This window comes from Lycorma delicatula, chromosome 4 (assembly GCF_047948215.1).
Source record: "Lycorma delicatula isolate Av1 chromosome 4, ASM4794821v1, whole genome shotgun sequence".
In the NCBI taxonomy this organism is placed as follows: Eukaryota; Metazoa; Arthropoda; class Insecta; order Hemiptera; family Fulgoridae; genus Lycorma; species Lycorma delicatula.
The window spans coordinates 163,102,717-163,118,685 of NC_134458.1; the positions used below are offsets into that span (position 1 = coordinate 163,102,717).

Below are 15,969 nucleotides of genomic sequence, written 5' to 3' on the forward strand. Positions count from 1 at the left end.
ATTAACATATCAGGAATAGATATTTTCTAATAGAGAAATCCAGCTAAGTAATGTCATTTCAGTTAAGCTCATTGTTTTCTGGAATGTAACTATGACATTAAATAAGAATTAACTGTAGAGGAAGTTTTCTTTAGAATTTCTTAAATCTTTGATAGATAAAAAGTAAATTTCATTTAGTTATTTTTTTATTTATTAGGAATACAACATACACACTAACTGTACTTAATAAAACATACATTATATATAAATAAAATAAAACATACTGAAAAGAGACTCATCCGTATGAACTTCACTAGCTAATTTAAAAACTGTTGGCCTTAGCCGCTGACAACTCGTATGCAATTCAGTAATTAATTCTAAATCCTGAGTAGAACTGACACCCGGTCGATATGAATCAAGCATTTCACTTAATAGTCTTGCATTATTATGAACTGCTTCCAATTCAGATACATGACGTACTTTCTGTTCGACTCTTCTTTCATCCTAAAAGAATTTACATGATTCTTACAGTTTATATAAAATAAAATAAACTAACAAAATTTTGTAAATAAAATAATGTCATGAGATACATTAAGATAAACTATCTTTAACCTGATGAAAAATCTGTAACCTGATGAAAATAAAACTAATATTTAAAAACTTCTCAGTATTTAATTATTTTTTTTATTTTTTTATTTATTTATTTTTTTTGATTATGGGCGAAAAACGCCTGGGCGTTATCATCGCCCGGTAGATATTAGTAAAAGGGTAAAATAACTCCGAAATAATAAACTATACAAGGGATAAACGTAATATTAACCATATAATAAAAATTTACAATTTACTAAAACAAGCCAAGAAGGCAAAATAAAACTCAAAACCAATACCATAGACAAAGTTGATAAAATGTAAAAGTTAAAATAATAGATTAAAGAAAGTATATAAAACTTACCTAACTCCCATGGTTTGTGCAAAAATCCCCTCCCCGGATAGTAAAATTAAATACATAGAACCAAACACCAAATTGAAAATAAAGGTTAAAATTAAAAAAAAAAAACTCTCCTTACAGAAAACATATATGAGCATATTAAATCCTTTGCAGTAACCCGGTACTATGCAAAAAGAGAAACACCCGTTCCAAAATCCCGCTATCATTGTACAAGATATCACGGATGTTTCTGGGTATATTAAACTGACGACGCATAACATACGCAGTCCACGAGATGTGGTGCACAGTTATGCGGCAGTTGCATCGTGTGCACAGGGGTGGGTTTTCTCCTGACATTATGTATTTCTGTGTGACCCTAGTATGTCCCAACCGTAACCAGCAGAAGACCACTTCCTCACGACGAGAGTTTCTGCAAGAGGAGCCCCATAGCAACACTGAATCCTTAATCTGTCTTGAGTTTATTATCGATGGTAGTCGCCCAGTCACTTTGCCACCTCGCTCGCAGTGATTGTTTTATATGATTGATAAAATCAAAGGTAGTAACTTGGGTGGTGAAAGGAGGCTGAATACATGCTTCCTTGGCAGCAGAATCTGCTCTTTCGTTACCTAGAATTCCAACGTGGCTAGGGATCCAGCAAAAACCTACCTCCCTGTTGCGTCTAGTATTTTGTGGTAGTAGTAAAATACTTCCAATTTAATTATTTGAATTTTGGGAAACATTAAATCAGCCCTTTACTTTCTACACTTTAATAAACTTTTGTCAAGCAAATTACATAAATGTATGCAAATATAAAAAATGTATTGATCTGTTACCAATCATAACCACTTTGTTATTTACTGATATAATTTTTACTAAAATGTCATAAATGGATATCTAAATGATATGATAACAAACTTTTTAGTAAAATGCAAAATTAAATTCTTATAATCACTGTTGGTTTTAGTAGGGGTCAGCATTATTATATGAATTACAGAAACATTTATCACAAAAGACTGCTAAACAGTCATTGAAATAAATTTAAAATTACAAAATGTTCAAAAATTGTTTATAATTTATTATATTTTTTTAAGTAAAATAAAAAACTAGTTGGAAATTTTATTATTAAACAATCATTATAGTAGATATTGAGGAACTGGTACAGAAAAAACTGAACACTTAATACAAATGAATTCTGTAGAATGTGAAAAATGCCATTCCTGATTGGGGTACAGAACCAGGAACCTCTGAAGAAAGGCAGATACGATATTGCTCTGCTATAGAGATCAATAGAGTACATAATAATAAAAAAACTTATGAAACAATGCATAGTACTAAGTAGGTAGTTAAGTATTGTTATTGTTAAAGCAGAGTACTGTTTAAGTGAAAGTTTTAAGAACTGTTTATTTAGTTACTATTTCTCCCTTCCTAATCACTCAATTTTTTTCTACTGATCTAACTGAGCAATTAGAGATGATTCTTTAACAATTGAAATGGACGTTTTGTTTTAAATTTTGATTAAAATCAGAAAATCTTTTGGAAATGTTTTTGAGCATTTTCCATTTTCAAATTTATACATCATTATACTAATCTCAGCCAGTTTTTAGAACTTACTTGTTGATATATAAAGTGTTACATTTTTAACTGGATCATGGAATTATAAAAGAAACAAAAAACCTTTCAATGGGAATCAGTCTGTTTTTAGAGGATATTAAGAAAAATGCACTGATATTTTTAAAAAATCACTTCTGATTTTATGATATACAAAACACCAATACTTTTAAAATGTTAATCCATATTATCTATAGCATTCACATATTAAGAGCATGATTACAAAAAATGTTCAGTCTTAGTTAAATCTCTAAGCTGAACTGATTGAAAAACATGACCGATCAAAAGTAAGAACTCATAAAATTCATTCATTAATAAAAAAAATGTTTATCTGTTCCTTCTTTAAAATTATGATTAAGTACAGGTTGTCATAAATTATCTACCAGAAAAAGATAAAGACATTTAACTGAAAAAGGTTTTATTAAGTAGTAAAATGTATACATGATGTATCTTAAGTTATTTAGCGAAAAATATTTTGATCAACAATTCTATTATCTATTATTTGTATTAGTGGAAATCTTGTTTAAGTAATTCTAAGATTATCTAAAAATAGCTAACAATAATCATGAAAATTCAATAAAACTATGAAGATAAAATTATACACATATATATATATAGGTATAAATAAAATAAAAATATTAATTATGAGTTAATTATTAATTATTAGTTATTAATTATTATATTAATCTGATCAACCCATTCGCAAAGAAAACACATGTACTTAATATAGCCTAACTGCATGGCTAACAAAATAGCTTATAACTTTCAAATCACCACATATGTTCCAGCAATGTTTTTTATAATTTATTTTTTCAAGAACATCTTTCATCACACTGTACGTCTCTTTTAAATTAATACCATAAGCGATTGGTATCGAAGGATATTTGTTACCATTGTGTAGTAGAACCACTTTTAAACTACACTTGGACGAATCTATGAAAAGGCACCAGTCCTCAGGTTTATGAACTTATCCTAAGTGCAACATAAGCTCATCAATATTTACACAATAAACCAAATTACTTTCATCAATAAAGTACTGAGAAAGTTGTTTCTGTTGGCTTCAAAAGCCTCAAATTGTTGTATTTTTTTTTAAAAGTAAATTCCAACCTTGCAGTCTTGATCCTAACAGTTCAGCTTGATTTTTTGATAAATTTAAATCCTTATCCAAGTCATTTAATTCACCTTGTCATATAAGATAAGGTTTATCGGAAGACAATTCAAAATCAAAATCATTGTTGTCTTTTTCAGTAAATGCCTGATTCTTCATCGCTGCTTTCGAAACATACATTCACAGGTGGCTCATGAACTGGAATAATTTCACCGTGAGGTACAGGCCTGATTCCAGATTGCAATGAAGGATATTTTACAATATGTTTAGATTTTTTAGAAATTCCAGACACACTTGTCAAACAAAAGTAACAATTGGTTACATGATCCTTTGGCTCACGCCAAACCATAGATACACCAAATGGCAAAGCCTTCTTCAGTGTACCTTTCAGCCATCCTCTTAAATATACAGAACAACAATTAGTGCATACTATATGAGGTGTCCACGTCTTATCCTGATTACCAATTTTACACTGAAAGTACAGTACAAATGATGCTTTTTTAATTAAAGGCGTAATGTTTTCTCTATTTGATTTTACAATAAACTCAACACATACATAACAAAAGGCAACCACATCATTTACATAATTTTGAAGCATTACGACACTGCACTGTTAACAAAGTTAAGACAGCAATAAGATTGAATAAAACTAATTCATTCCTAAACCCAGTGCATAATACAAACAACACAGCTGTGTTTTCAGCTACATGTTTTGACTTGCACAAACATGATTAATCTTGTCCATTACGGCTCACGCTTCAGTATTAGATATGACTATGATATGATTAAATTCTTTGTCGAATATTGTTTATTTGTAGCTTACAAATTATGTTACCAAAGTTAAACAATAAAAAATGAGCTAACAAAATACAATACAGGAGTTTAAAATGCTAACTATAAATTAAAAATATCCTTTAATTAGAATTTAAAAATGGTGAGCAATATAAAAATTCTGAGTTCATATTCATTTTCAGCATAAAAAACAAATTAAAATCATGTATCGCATGTTAGGAAACAAAAATTATGTTTATCAGTGTTATCAATGTGCTACTATCTACAGCAGCTTATATGATTGTGTCATCTTCATATTCTGTATAAGGTTGATCAAATTAAATTTTATTTTATATTTATATACGTAAAATCTTTCTAAAATGTCAAAAACTATTATTTGTATTAATATTGTATTTCTTAATTTCCAGTACTTCTAAATTTGTAAGAATATCGGATATTGAATTTGTATTATTAATAAGATGATCAGAAACATTAGAGACACCCAATTTTCTATTTTTATAACATCTAAAGTATTCATTCATCATATCTAGTTTTAAAGGATATAGTGGTTTTACCTATATAAATATGGTCACAATCATTGCACTTTATTTTATAAATACCACACAAATTGTGTAAATCATATCAAGCAGTACGTGTATTATTTTTAAATGTTTAATTAAATGGCTATTTGTCTGGTATGCAGGTTTAAATAAATTTTTATCATAAAACCTTGTTATGTTCTTGACAATATTATCAGCAAATACATATCTTAAATATACACTGTCAATTTTCTGTGTGTTATTTATTGGTATTAATTATGTATTATTGTTAATTTTTGACATTTGTTTTTTATATATTATCTACTAAAGATTCATTATAACAATTACATTTAGCAATTTGTTTTATAAAATCTATTCATTTATTATTATTTCCATTGAAATAATGGAAATAAATTAAAATAATTAAATAAATTTAAGTTTTATAATTTATAATTATTATTATATAATTTATGTTTTAAATAAATTAAAATAATGGAAATAATTATTTACATTGATGATTTGAATATTTATGTATGTTTTCTATGTACTGAAGTTATAAATTAATAATTTTTATTCCTATTATCTATTTCGACACAAAGATCTAAGTAATTTATTCTCCTATTTTTATCAATTTCAAAAGTAAATTTCAATTCATTATGGTAAGAATTTAACTTGTTCAAAATTATTAAATGTTCATTATATGTAACGGGATTATAGACTACAAAAATATCATCAACATATCTAGTCCAAAGTAAAATATCATGAACATAAGTAATGCTATAAACAATTTTACTTCAAAATTTTGTAAAAAAAAATCTGATAATGGCTGTCAATGGAAAGCCCATTGGTAAGGTATTTTCTTGAGTATAAAATTCATCATCAAACTTAAAATAAATCTGTTGGCAAATATTTCTATTAATAACAATAATACGAGTATTACCAATAAATAAAGGTGCTTCATGATTTTGTATTAATTTATTTTTTTTATTATGTTGATTGTTTCATCTATGGGTATGCTAAGATACATGTTACTAATGTCATAACTAACCATCCTGGTGTTATCCCCAATTTTTAAATCTTTTAATTTATTTACAAGTTCATTAATAATTAGTTTATATTACGAGGACTATTCAGAAAGTAAGGAACGTTTCCACCTGACACCGCCAGGCGCACGCCAATCATGAATATATTGGTGTGCTCGTGCTCAGCACCTCAGTCAGCATCCAGCCGTGACAACGGGAACATCTCCGCACTGCTCGTTTTTTTTTTATATACAAATTTGAAATGTGTGCTGCAATAGAAAATCCCGCCAGTTGTGAGGTGCGGTCTGTGACTCATTTTTTGTTGGCAAAACACTTAAAACCAATAGAAATTCATCGGGAACTGTATGAAGTGTACAGGAACAACGTAATGAGTGAAAGTTCTGTCAGGAAGTGGTGCATTCAGTTTAAAAATGGCCGAACAAATGTTCACAATAAAGAGAAGAGTGGACGTCTGAGCATTGTGACTGACGATCTGGTCTCCAAAGTTGACAAAAAGATTCGTGAAAACCGCCGTTTCACAATAACTGAGCTTTCTCTATGTTTCCCACAAGTTTCACGGATTTTATTGTTTGAAATTGTTTCACAGAAGCTAGGCTATCACAAATTTTGTGCAAAATGAGTGCGTCACTGAGTGGTTGAGATCACAGGCGGCAGAATTCTATGACACAGAAATTTCAAAGCTTGTCCACCGCTATGATAAGTGCCTGAATTTGTATGGTGATTATGTTGAAAAGTAGTATTTTAGTCCCTCTTTCACATGTATATAGTAAAAAGTTTTTCTTTTACTTGGTTTTTAAAATTCCAAAATGTTCCTTACTTTCTGAATAGCCCTCGTATATTTATAATCTAAATTCATTTTGATTGTAAGTATTTTATCTATTATTTTGGAGACGATTTAAAAAAGAAGGGACAGTTGTGAAGTTAATTAAACGTCGCATAGGTATACCAAGTTTATGTATTTTCAGAAGTCCAGTTAATAGAGGTGCACTTGGTTGAAAAGGGTACAATCTAGAGTGATATGTTAAATTATTACCGTAATTAAAAATATTCTGATATTTTATATCTCAATAAATATTTTATTGATATATAATATCAATATAATATAATCTCAATAAAATAAAATATATATATATATTCTATTGAGATTACTTTATTATTTTACAGTATTTGCAGGAGACAGTCTTATAAAAACTGCAACAGATAGCAGCCCTAATATAATAAATTAATATGCAATTATCATTACTTTATTATGTTTATTTTTTATTATGCACTAACTAAATTATTTTAACCATGACTGAGGATGTGGGATCCCATTTAAGTACTTTCATGGTAAAGATAAGGCAAGATATGTCTTATCTCAATATCTTGTACTAGGTGGTTTATAAATGTAGAGGTGTGTTCAAAAAGAAACGAGAATTTTTGTTTTTTTGAAAGAATTTTATTTATTCACCTACATTAATGTTATTCCCTTCAAAATAGTCTCTGTTAGATATTATACACTTATGCCAGCGCTTTTTCCAAATCCTGAAACATTCCTGGAACTTTATCTTTTTAATAGTGTTTAGCTCTTTCAGCTATTCAATTTTAATCTCATCAATGCTTGTAAAACGACAGCCCTTTAAGGTTCTCTTTATTTTTAGAAAAAAGTCACATGGGGCCATGTCTGGTGAATATGGCAATTGGGGTATCATTACAGTGTTGTTCTGGCTAAAAATTGATGAACAAGCAATGAAGTGTGAGGAGGCGCATTATCGTAGAGTAAAAGCAATGAATTTTTTTTGCCACAAATCCGAGTGTTTTTTTCAGATTGCTTAAACCAAATGGCATTGAATTTGTAGGTAATACTCCTATTGATCATTTGACTTTGTGGCAAGAACTCATGATACACTATGCCGTTAAAATTTAAGAATACAGTGAGTACCTTCACATTCGACCGTTCTTGTCGAGCTTTCTTTGGTCTTGGTGATCCAGAATGCCTCCACTGGGATGATTGAGCCTTAGTTTCAACATCATATCCGTAAAACCCATGTTTCATCAACTGTTATGACACGTTTCAGTAATTCTGCATTGTTGTTAACTTCCTTTCGGGACTCCTGAGCAACTTCCATTCACTGCTGTTTTTGTTTGAAATTCAACAATTTTGGAACAAATTTTGCTGTCACGTTTCATACCTAAAATATCCGAAAAAATTTCATGGCATGAGCCAATTGATATCCCAACACCATCAGCAACTTCTCTGATTGTGATTCAGCGATCATTCATAATAATTTATTTCATTTTTTTCAGATTTTCATTGGTTGTTGTGTGCTGGAGCATCCAGGGCACTCGTCATCTTCAATGTCTTCAAGACCTTCTTGGAAACAGTTATACCACTCGCAAACCATTGCTTTATTCATAGCAGACTCATCAAAAGCAATATTTAACATTTTTAAAACATTGCAACATTTTATTCCATTCTTATAGCAAAATTTAATACAAATTCTCTGATCCATTATTTATACGCAGATCGCATTAAAACACGTGTTATCCTTTGGACAGCTGACAACAGACTAAACATCCAATATGGCTAAAAATTTACAGATACTTTTCAGACATGTTTACCAATACAACAACAAAAAAAATCCTGAGAATTAGGCTAATACAATCCACAAAATTTCAAAATTCTCGTTATTTTTTGAACGCACCTTGTATATTTTTACCACATATATGCCTAGTGTAATATTGATGGACACAATGGTAGCAGCCAGATGTCAGCAGGAGTACAGTGTATGTATGCACTTGCACAAGCATTACTCCCACCATAGTGGTTGTGCGGCCCTACCACTTGCAGGCTCCAATAAAAGAACATGCACGAGTGAATTTTCAATTCATTCTCAACCATTGTCTGGAAAAGACCAAGAAGAAGAAGTTCCCTGGCTGCCTCAACATGGGACCTCAGATGCCAACATTTCTGCCGGAGCAGCAGGTCTGGTTAGCCCACCGAGGGAGGTACCCAGCCGCTCCCTCGGTGGGCTAACCTGGCCTGCTAACCCTGACCAGCTTTCGGACCCAACAGCTCTTCTCAGAGCTAATGCAAAAATGGCACTTTTCAGGGCCACCACTCCAGAAACCTTAAATAGCCCTTCTCAGGGCTACCTTAAGGTTTCAAGGCGCCACGTGCCGTCAAAGCCATTTGGCGACAATATGTGTGTATGCGCATACGCATCTATATCCCCAATAATATAGTATGCATTAAGTGAGTTTTACTTCTTTTGACACACACACACACACACACACACACACACACACATACACTTGCTAGCAGTTATTTAGAAAACTATCTTATACTTAAAATAGAAAAACTTCATTACTAATATCCCATGACACCATATTAATCTATAATCCTTATCAGCAGTAAGAAAATTGTTCATCATAAAGTAAAAAGAAACAAAATATAAAATACACAAAACTAACCTCTTTAACCATGGTTTTAATTAATCTATTAGCAGCTTGGAGGTCATCTGGATTCTTACTTTGTAATAATTTTTGCAATAAACGAGATTTCTCCTCATCTTGAAATATTGAATTCTGTTGTCTAGAAGGTGTAGTAGTAACGCTAGATGCAGTTGTATTATCAACAGGACGCTGCATATCGATGGTGCCTGTTCTTTCTTCCTATATATATATATATACATATATACAATTAGTAAATAAAATCTCTACAAAAAAATATAAATTCGAAAATTAAAAAAAAAAATACCACCACTATGAAGATTATAAAGGTTAATAATAATTTTGCATGAACTATAAATAAAAAAAAAATACTGAGAGAAAATATAAAATCAAAATAAGGCAATTTGTTGTTAAGCATTGCAAAATGTGATACAAGTTTAAAATGAAACTACTTTTAATTAATTTTTTCAGTTGTTATATCACTTTGTTGGATTATGTTAATAGGTTTATATGTTTATTATGCTGTTAACTGTGATCATCACCAATGTTACTTTTATACGCAGGGCTTCCATGTAGCAAAATCTATTTTTAGTCCCTCCATTTCTACTTTTCAAATAATTTAAACTAATATATACTGAATATGCTAAAATATGTATGGTATAACAATATACGCATAATTTCAATTAACAACAGAATGGTAAATTGATCAAAAAGGAAAGAATTTTTATTAAAACTGAAGGCTTTCTGCTAAAAAGAAAACACTGTTGCCTTGCATTCCTTTTGACCAAATACTATTCAGAAAAGTATAATGCCAACTGATATATTTCACATTGACATGAAGCAACTATGTACTCTTTCCAAACAATCAGTGGAAATCACTGGGTATTTCAATGAAAATTTTCATTTTTTTATAAAAAAACTTTTCCATCCTACTGTTAACTGAAATTGTGTATATAACAATCTTATTCTGAATACATAGTTCAGGCAAATAAAAATTTTCTATCAATCTACAGAGAGTAGAGATAGCAACTTATTTTAAATGACCATCATCAAAACTATCAAAAAGATTTTTAAGCCCTTTTCTACAATGTACTTAAATATTATCTATTAACAAAGTAATGAAATAGTGAAATCATTCAAACACAAAATCAGGCAATAAAATTGGCTACTTTTCATGCACAATTTGCTCCAATTCCTTCTTTCAATAAACTGAGACATCTAAGAAATAATTTATAACATTTAAGTATAATGAAAAAAAGAACTTTAACAAGGTATAAAATTAATTCTTTTCCATTGAGCAGTTTATAGGATATAATTCTTCAAAGATAAACATTTACTTTTGTATTATTTCATCATAAAGACTTTGTAAAAATCACTGCAGTCAATGTTATCTTGTTATATTTTGAGTGTGTCTAACTTGAAAGGAAATTGGTCAGAGTGTACAGGTGCCTTAATATATGTGCATAACCATTTGCAGCAGTAATATATTCATACATTTGGTACTTGTGTGTGTGTGTGTGTGTGTATCCATCTCATAACTGCTGAAGAAAAAACTGAGTAACAACTGAAAAAAAGATTTATAAGCACAATTCTGTAATAAGAATATGAAACTTTTTTAATTCTTATAAAAAGCGAAAAAAAAAAAAAATAGAAAAGTACTTAACAGATACTTCAGAAACAGAAATAATCTCTACCCTGACATATTTAAAATAAGCAATAAATTAGTGTGACATCAAAGTTTTCAAAACCTTTGAATTTCTCAATTAATTCATTAAATATGTAATTGTTTCTTACAAAAATACTGAACAATCTATTTCATAATTAAATTTTAATACACTTACCAATGGCCCCTACTGTTTTCCTTTCTTTTACAATCAGAACTAGTATCAGCAATACTAATGCAGATGATCAAACCAACATTTCAACATTTAATTCAATAACTAATGATATACACATATACATACATACACACACATATATATATATATTTGTGCATATAAAAAAACTGGGACAAAATAAACAATTAAATAGTAATATTTAATTGTATGAGATTTAATAAACAAATATGCAGAATTTTAGTTTTTCTCAAAGATTCATTTATTTATTCATCGATACTGATTATGTCACCTTCAAAATACTCCCCTTCAGACAAAATACATTTATACCAGCGCTTTTTTTTAATTTTCAAAGAACCTGTGAAATTCAATTTTTGATATGGCATTTAGCTCCTTCAGTGAATCTGTTTTTATCTTTTCAATGATGGCAAAACATTGTCCTTTTATGGTTCTTTTCAGCTTGGGGAATAGGAAGAAGTCACACGGGGCCATATCCAGAAAATACGAGGCTGGACATCATAACAATGTTGTTTTTAGCAAAATATTCATGAAGAAGCAGTGAAGTGTAAGTGCATTATCGTGGTGCAATTGCTATGAACTGTTTCACCACAAATCCAGGCGTTATCTTTGGATTGCTTCATGCAAATGGCATAGAACTTCCAGGTAGTACTCTTTATTGACCATATGACCTGGTGGCAAGAACTCATGATATAATAAGATACTGAAATCAAAGAATACAGTGATCAGGATCTTCATATTCGATCAAACGTGACTAGCTTTTTTCGGTCTTGGCTCTTCAGGAAGCTTCCACTGGGATGATCAGGCCTTAGTTTTGACGTCATACCAATACACTCATGTTTCTTCACCAGTTACGACCCATTTGAGCAGTTCTGGATCATCATACACTTTAATCAGCAACTCCTGAACAATGCTGGCACTACATTTGGTAAAATTTCAACAATTTTGGAATAAATTTTGCTGCCACACACTTCATGTCTAAAACATCAAAACATTGCTTGGCATGAACTAAATGATATGTCAACAACACCAGCAACCTCTCTGATAGTGATTTGGTGATTATCCATAATAACTTTCTTCATTTTTTTGATGTCTTGGAACATCCAGGGCGCTCATCATCTTCAATGTCTTCACAGCTCTCTCGGCTGTTTGTACCATTTGTAAATGCTTGTTTTATTCATAGATGAATCGTCAAAAGCAATATTCAACATTTCTAATGCAGTGCTGCTCTTTATTCCACTCCTACATCTCGATTCCCCCCCCCCCCCCCCGAGGGGAGAAGAACCCACCTCGTAGCGTGTCCGGTCGCTACACCACCCCCTCCGTTCCTAGCGAGCAGTGGCTTTAACGGAGGACTTCTTCTCGCCCTCAAACTGATGCGCACCACAGCTTACAGTTTAGGCCCCGCAGAGATGCCACCGATGCAGATGCCCCAAGGGACATCTACATTGGTAAAAATTCACCCCGAGATAGATTTACAAGTTTATACCTTCAGAATGAAGACAACGGACACCTGCAGCTACCACGTCGCCCTCAAGAACTAAGCTAGAAACCTAACCGCGGAAAGAAGACCCCGCGCCTAGATCCTACCATAAAGAGCCACTATCTGAATGTCACAGATCCGCACTAACAACCTCAACAATAAACTTCCCACTAAAGTTTAACATCGAAATTTAGACCTAGTTCCCTTAAGAACCCCGCTTAATACTCTAATGAGTTTCTATCTGACTCCGTTCCGGTCTGCCCGGGAGAGGAGAATAAATGCCTACTCCCGTACAGCGCCATCGCGGAGTCCCGTATTCCACTCCTACAGTAAATTTATTGCAAATTCTTTGTTCAATTTTTTCCACAAGTTAAAAATCATCAACCGTTGAAAACACATGTAGCCTTTTTGAAAGCCAACAATAAACTCAGCATCAAATAGGTTAACAATATAAATATATTGTTGGAGTCAAATGTACCAATACAAGAAAAAAAAAAAAAAAAATTGAGAACTGAACTTATAGAGCACAGAAAATTAAAAAATTCTGCATATTTTATTTAATTAATTCGAACTGGAAGTGAAGTTATATGAGAACTTCACTTCACTTTCAAAAGAAATTAAAAAAACGCAATTAAAAGTTATAATAGAAATGCAAATCAATAAAGTTAACAGAAATGAGAATTAAAAATAAGAATTGTTAAAACAGAACAAGAGTAAATATTTAAATTCTTTGTCCTATAAAACAAGTGTTTTAGCAAGAGATTTTCTTATAGATACAAAATATTTTTATTCAACATAAAATATTATCATAATAAATAATAAGTTACCTTAACCACTCCCTGTTTCTTTAACATTTCATATGCTTCTTTGATTTTTGTTTCTTTTGGATAGCGTATAGTCCATGACTGCATTAATTCTAAAACTCTTTTTCTAACAGGTTCAGGAGTATGTGCTCCAAGATATTTCGGTGATACAAGTTTAATAAGTTCGTTAAGAAATCGAAATTTACCAACTTCCGCATGAAAACTACTTCCACATTTTTTCATGCACGCATCTAGAACCTTTAAAAAATATATTTTTCAATATTAATTATAGTTAGCATACACTGTATTCAGTTAACAAAAATATAAATTAAATTAAGAATCTCAATGAATGAAAAACTGAGCAAATTCATCAACAATATTTACATACTGCAGATTTGATTTTTTGCATAGAATTAGCATTAATTATTTCTTTTTTTTCATAATTAAAATGTATGAATTATGAATATGTTTGTTTGCATTATTAAAAACAGATGTAGTTATTAGACCTTGTACACATTTTTTTTTTAGCAAAAATTCACTTAAACCAATACATAAACACATGTAAAGTTTTGAAAAAAAGATAAAACACCAATAATAATTAATTAATAAATCAAAACTTCACTGCCAAAATCTACTATTTAAATTATACTTATGAATTACCTATACCATTTCCGTAAACAAAATGATTAATAGAATTTATTACAATATTATACAATTAATTCTATAATTTATAAAATTTAATAAAACCATTAGTATGAATTTCATTACTATTATTAATTATAACAGACTACTTGCAATCTTATCTTTAATTCACCTAATTGGCTTTCTTAAAAACCAAAGTATGTTCTGTACGGTTTAAAATGTTATACTTACTAGAGCTGGACCTTACATGTTAAACTTAATGCAACCTTATGATAAATTTACATGGCATCATTCTTTCAATAACCCCATTTCAAATAGTTTTTTATAGCAACACAACACCAAACACCTTAACTCACTTTGATGAACAATACAAATAAGTTGAATTGAAACCTGTATGTAAGATTTAATGCCAGGTTTTCCAGGCCTTATTTCAGACTTATTACAAAAAAATGCAATGGAATTAAACAGAAATCATTGAAGAGATACAGAAAAATTTTCAAGATAAAATGTTCAAGGTAATTTTTATGTATGATAATGTTTTTCTATTTCTGTGTATCCCAGAAGTAAAATACTTGAGTGTGGCAACAAGTATATTTTCTTCTCAACAAGGCTTCTTGTTACCGATTAGTCTAATCAACAGCAACTGCATGAAAGTAAAATAAATTTCTTTGAAAATATTGAATGAAATAGGTTCTTCAAAATTAGATGTGGCAGAAAATTAAAAGTCCTTAATAGTTTTCATACCTAATGACTCTACTGTAATAAGCGATCAACCTCTACCAGCTGTCATGCAATGTTTCCATATTCTACTTGGCACCTTTCTTAAATCATATATATACAGTATCTTTCATAAGTTTAAGGAAACCGTAGAAAAACTGCTTATGTCAGTTTGTCTTTAAACTTATGAACTACATACAAATCTTATATGTCTGTGAGAAACAGCTTTAAAAAATACATATTTTGGTGAAAACCACAAGCTTCTAAGATAGATGCTTCAAATTTTATGGAGTCATTTAAATGTTTTAAATGAGCTAAAATTAGCCTGTTTTTTTATAAAGAAATTAGTATTTCTCGTAAAATATGTAATGTAGACTAATGAGTGTGATATCATTTTAAAACTGTGTTTTAGAGTTTTTCAATAGAGTAATAAGAAAAATTCTAAAATATTTATTTTTTGAGTTAAAAGGGCTTAAGTGATTTTAAAATTTTCATGAAATTTTTGTTTTTAAGAAAGTAATGTTCAAAAATGTACAAATCACTTTAAAGTGTCAGGTACACCAACTTAGAGTATCAGGCATACCAACAGTAATTAAAAATGTGAAGTTGGCAATATTATCAGCTGTTTCCCACCAAAATTGTGATGAATTAGCCTTTGTTTTTTGAGGTTAGGTTGGCGAAAAGTTTTTTTATTAACAATGGGTAAGAAAAGTGTTAGTGTATAAGTAAAATGGCAAGTAATCGGTCTCTGGAAAGCAAATAAAACATACAGAGACATTGCTGAACAATTAAAAATATCAAAAACATGTGTACAACAAGTTGTTAAAAAATATCATGATAAAGAAACTGTTACTGCTCTTCCATGATCTGGTTGACCACGAAAAACGTCAATCAGGCAAGACAGAGCAATTATAAAGGTATCAAAACTTAATCGGTCTGCTAGTTTGCCTGATATAGCAACAGAAGTAACAGAAAATCATGTAATTCAGGTTAGTACTGCCACTCTTTCTAGACGTTTAAGAAAATCTGGAATGGAATCACATTTCGCATTAGCAAAGCCTC

The 15,969-nt window shown here is 30.4% G+C and overlaps 1 protein-coding gene across 2 annotated transcripts in view; it reads right to left on the minus strand.

Moving 5' to 3' along the window:
• The window catches only part of Gga (ADP-ribosylation factor-binding protein Gga), an 81,914-nt gene that overhangs the window by 41,220 nt on the left and 24,725 nt on the right, over nucleotides 1-15,969 (minus strand). For both annotated transcript variants that reach the window (XM_075364636.1, XM_075364635.1), the window contains exons 3-5: nucleotides 13,573-13,806; nucleotides 9,431-9,631; nucleotides 264-483 (exon numbers count right to left, since the gene is read on the minus strand). In XM_075364636.1, the coding sequence (XP_075220751.1) occupies nucleotides 264-483; nucleotides 9,431-9,631; nucleotides 13,573-13,806 (655 nt within the window). The remainder of the gene's footprint in view (nucleotides 1-263; nucleotides 484-9,430; nucleotides 9,632-13,572; nucleotides 13,807-15,969) is intronic.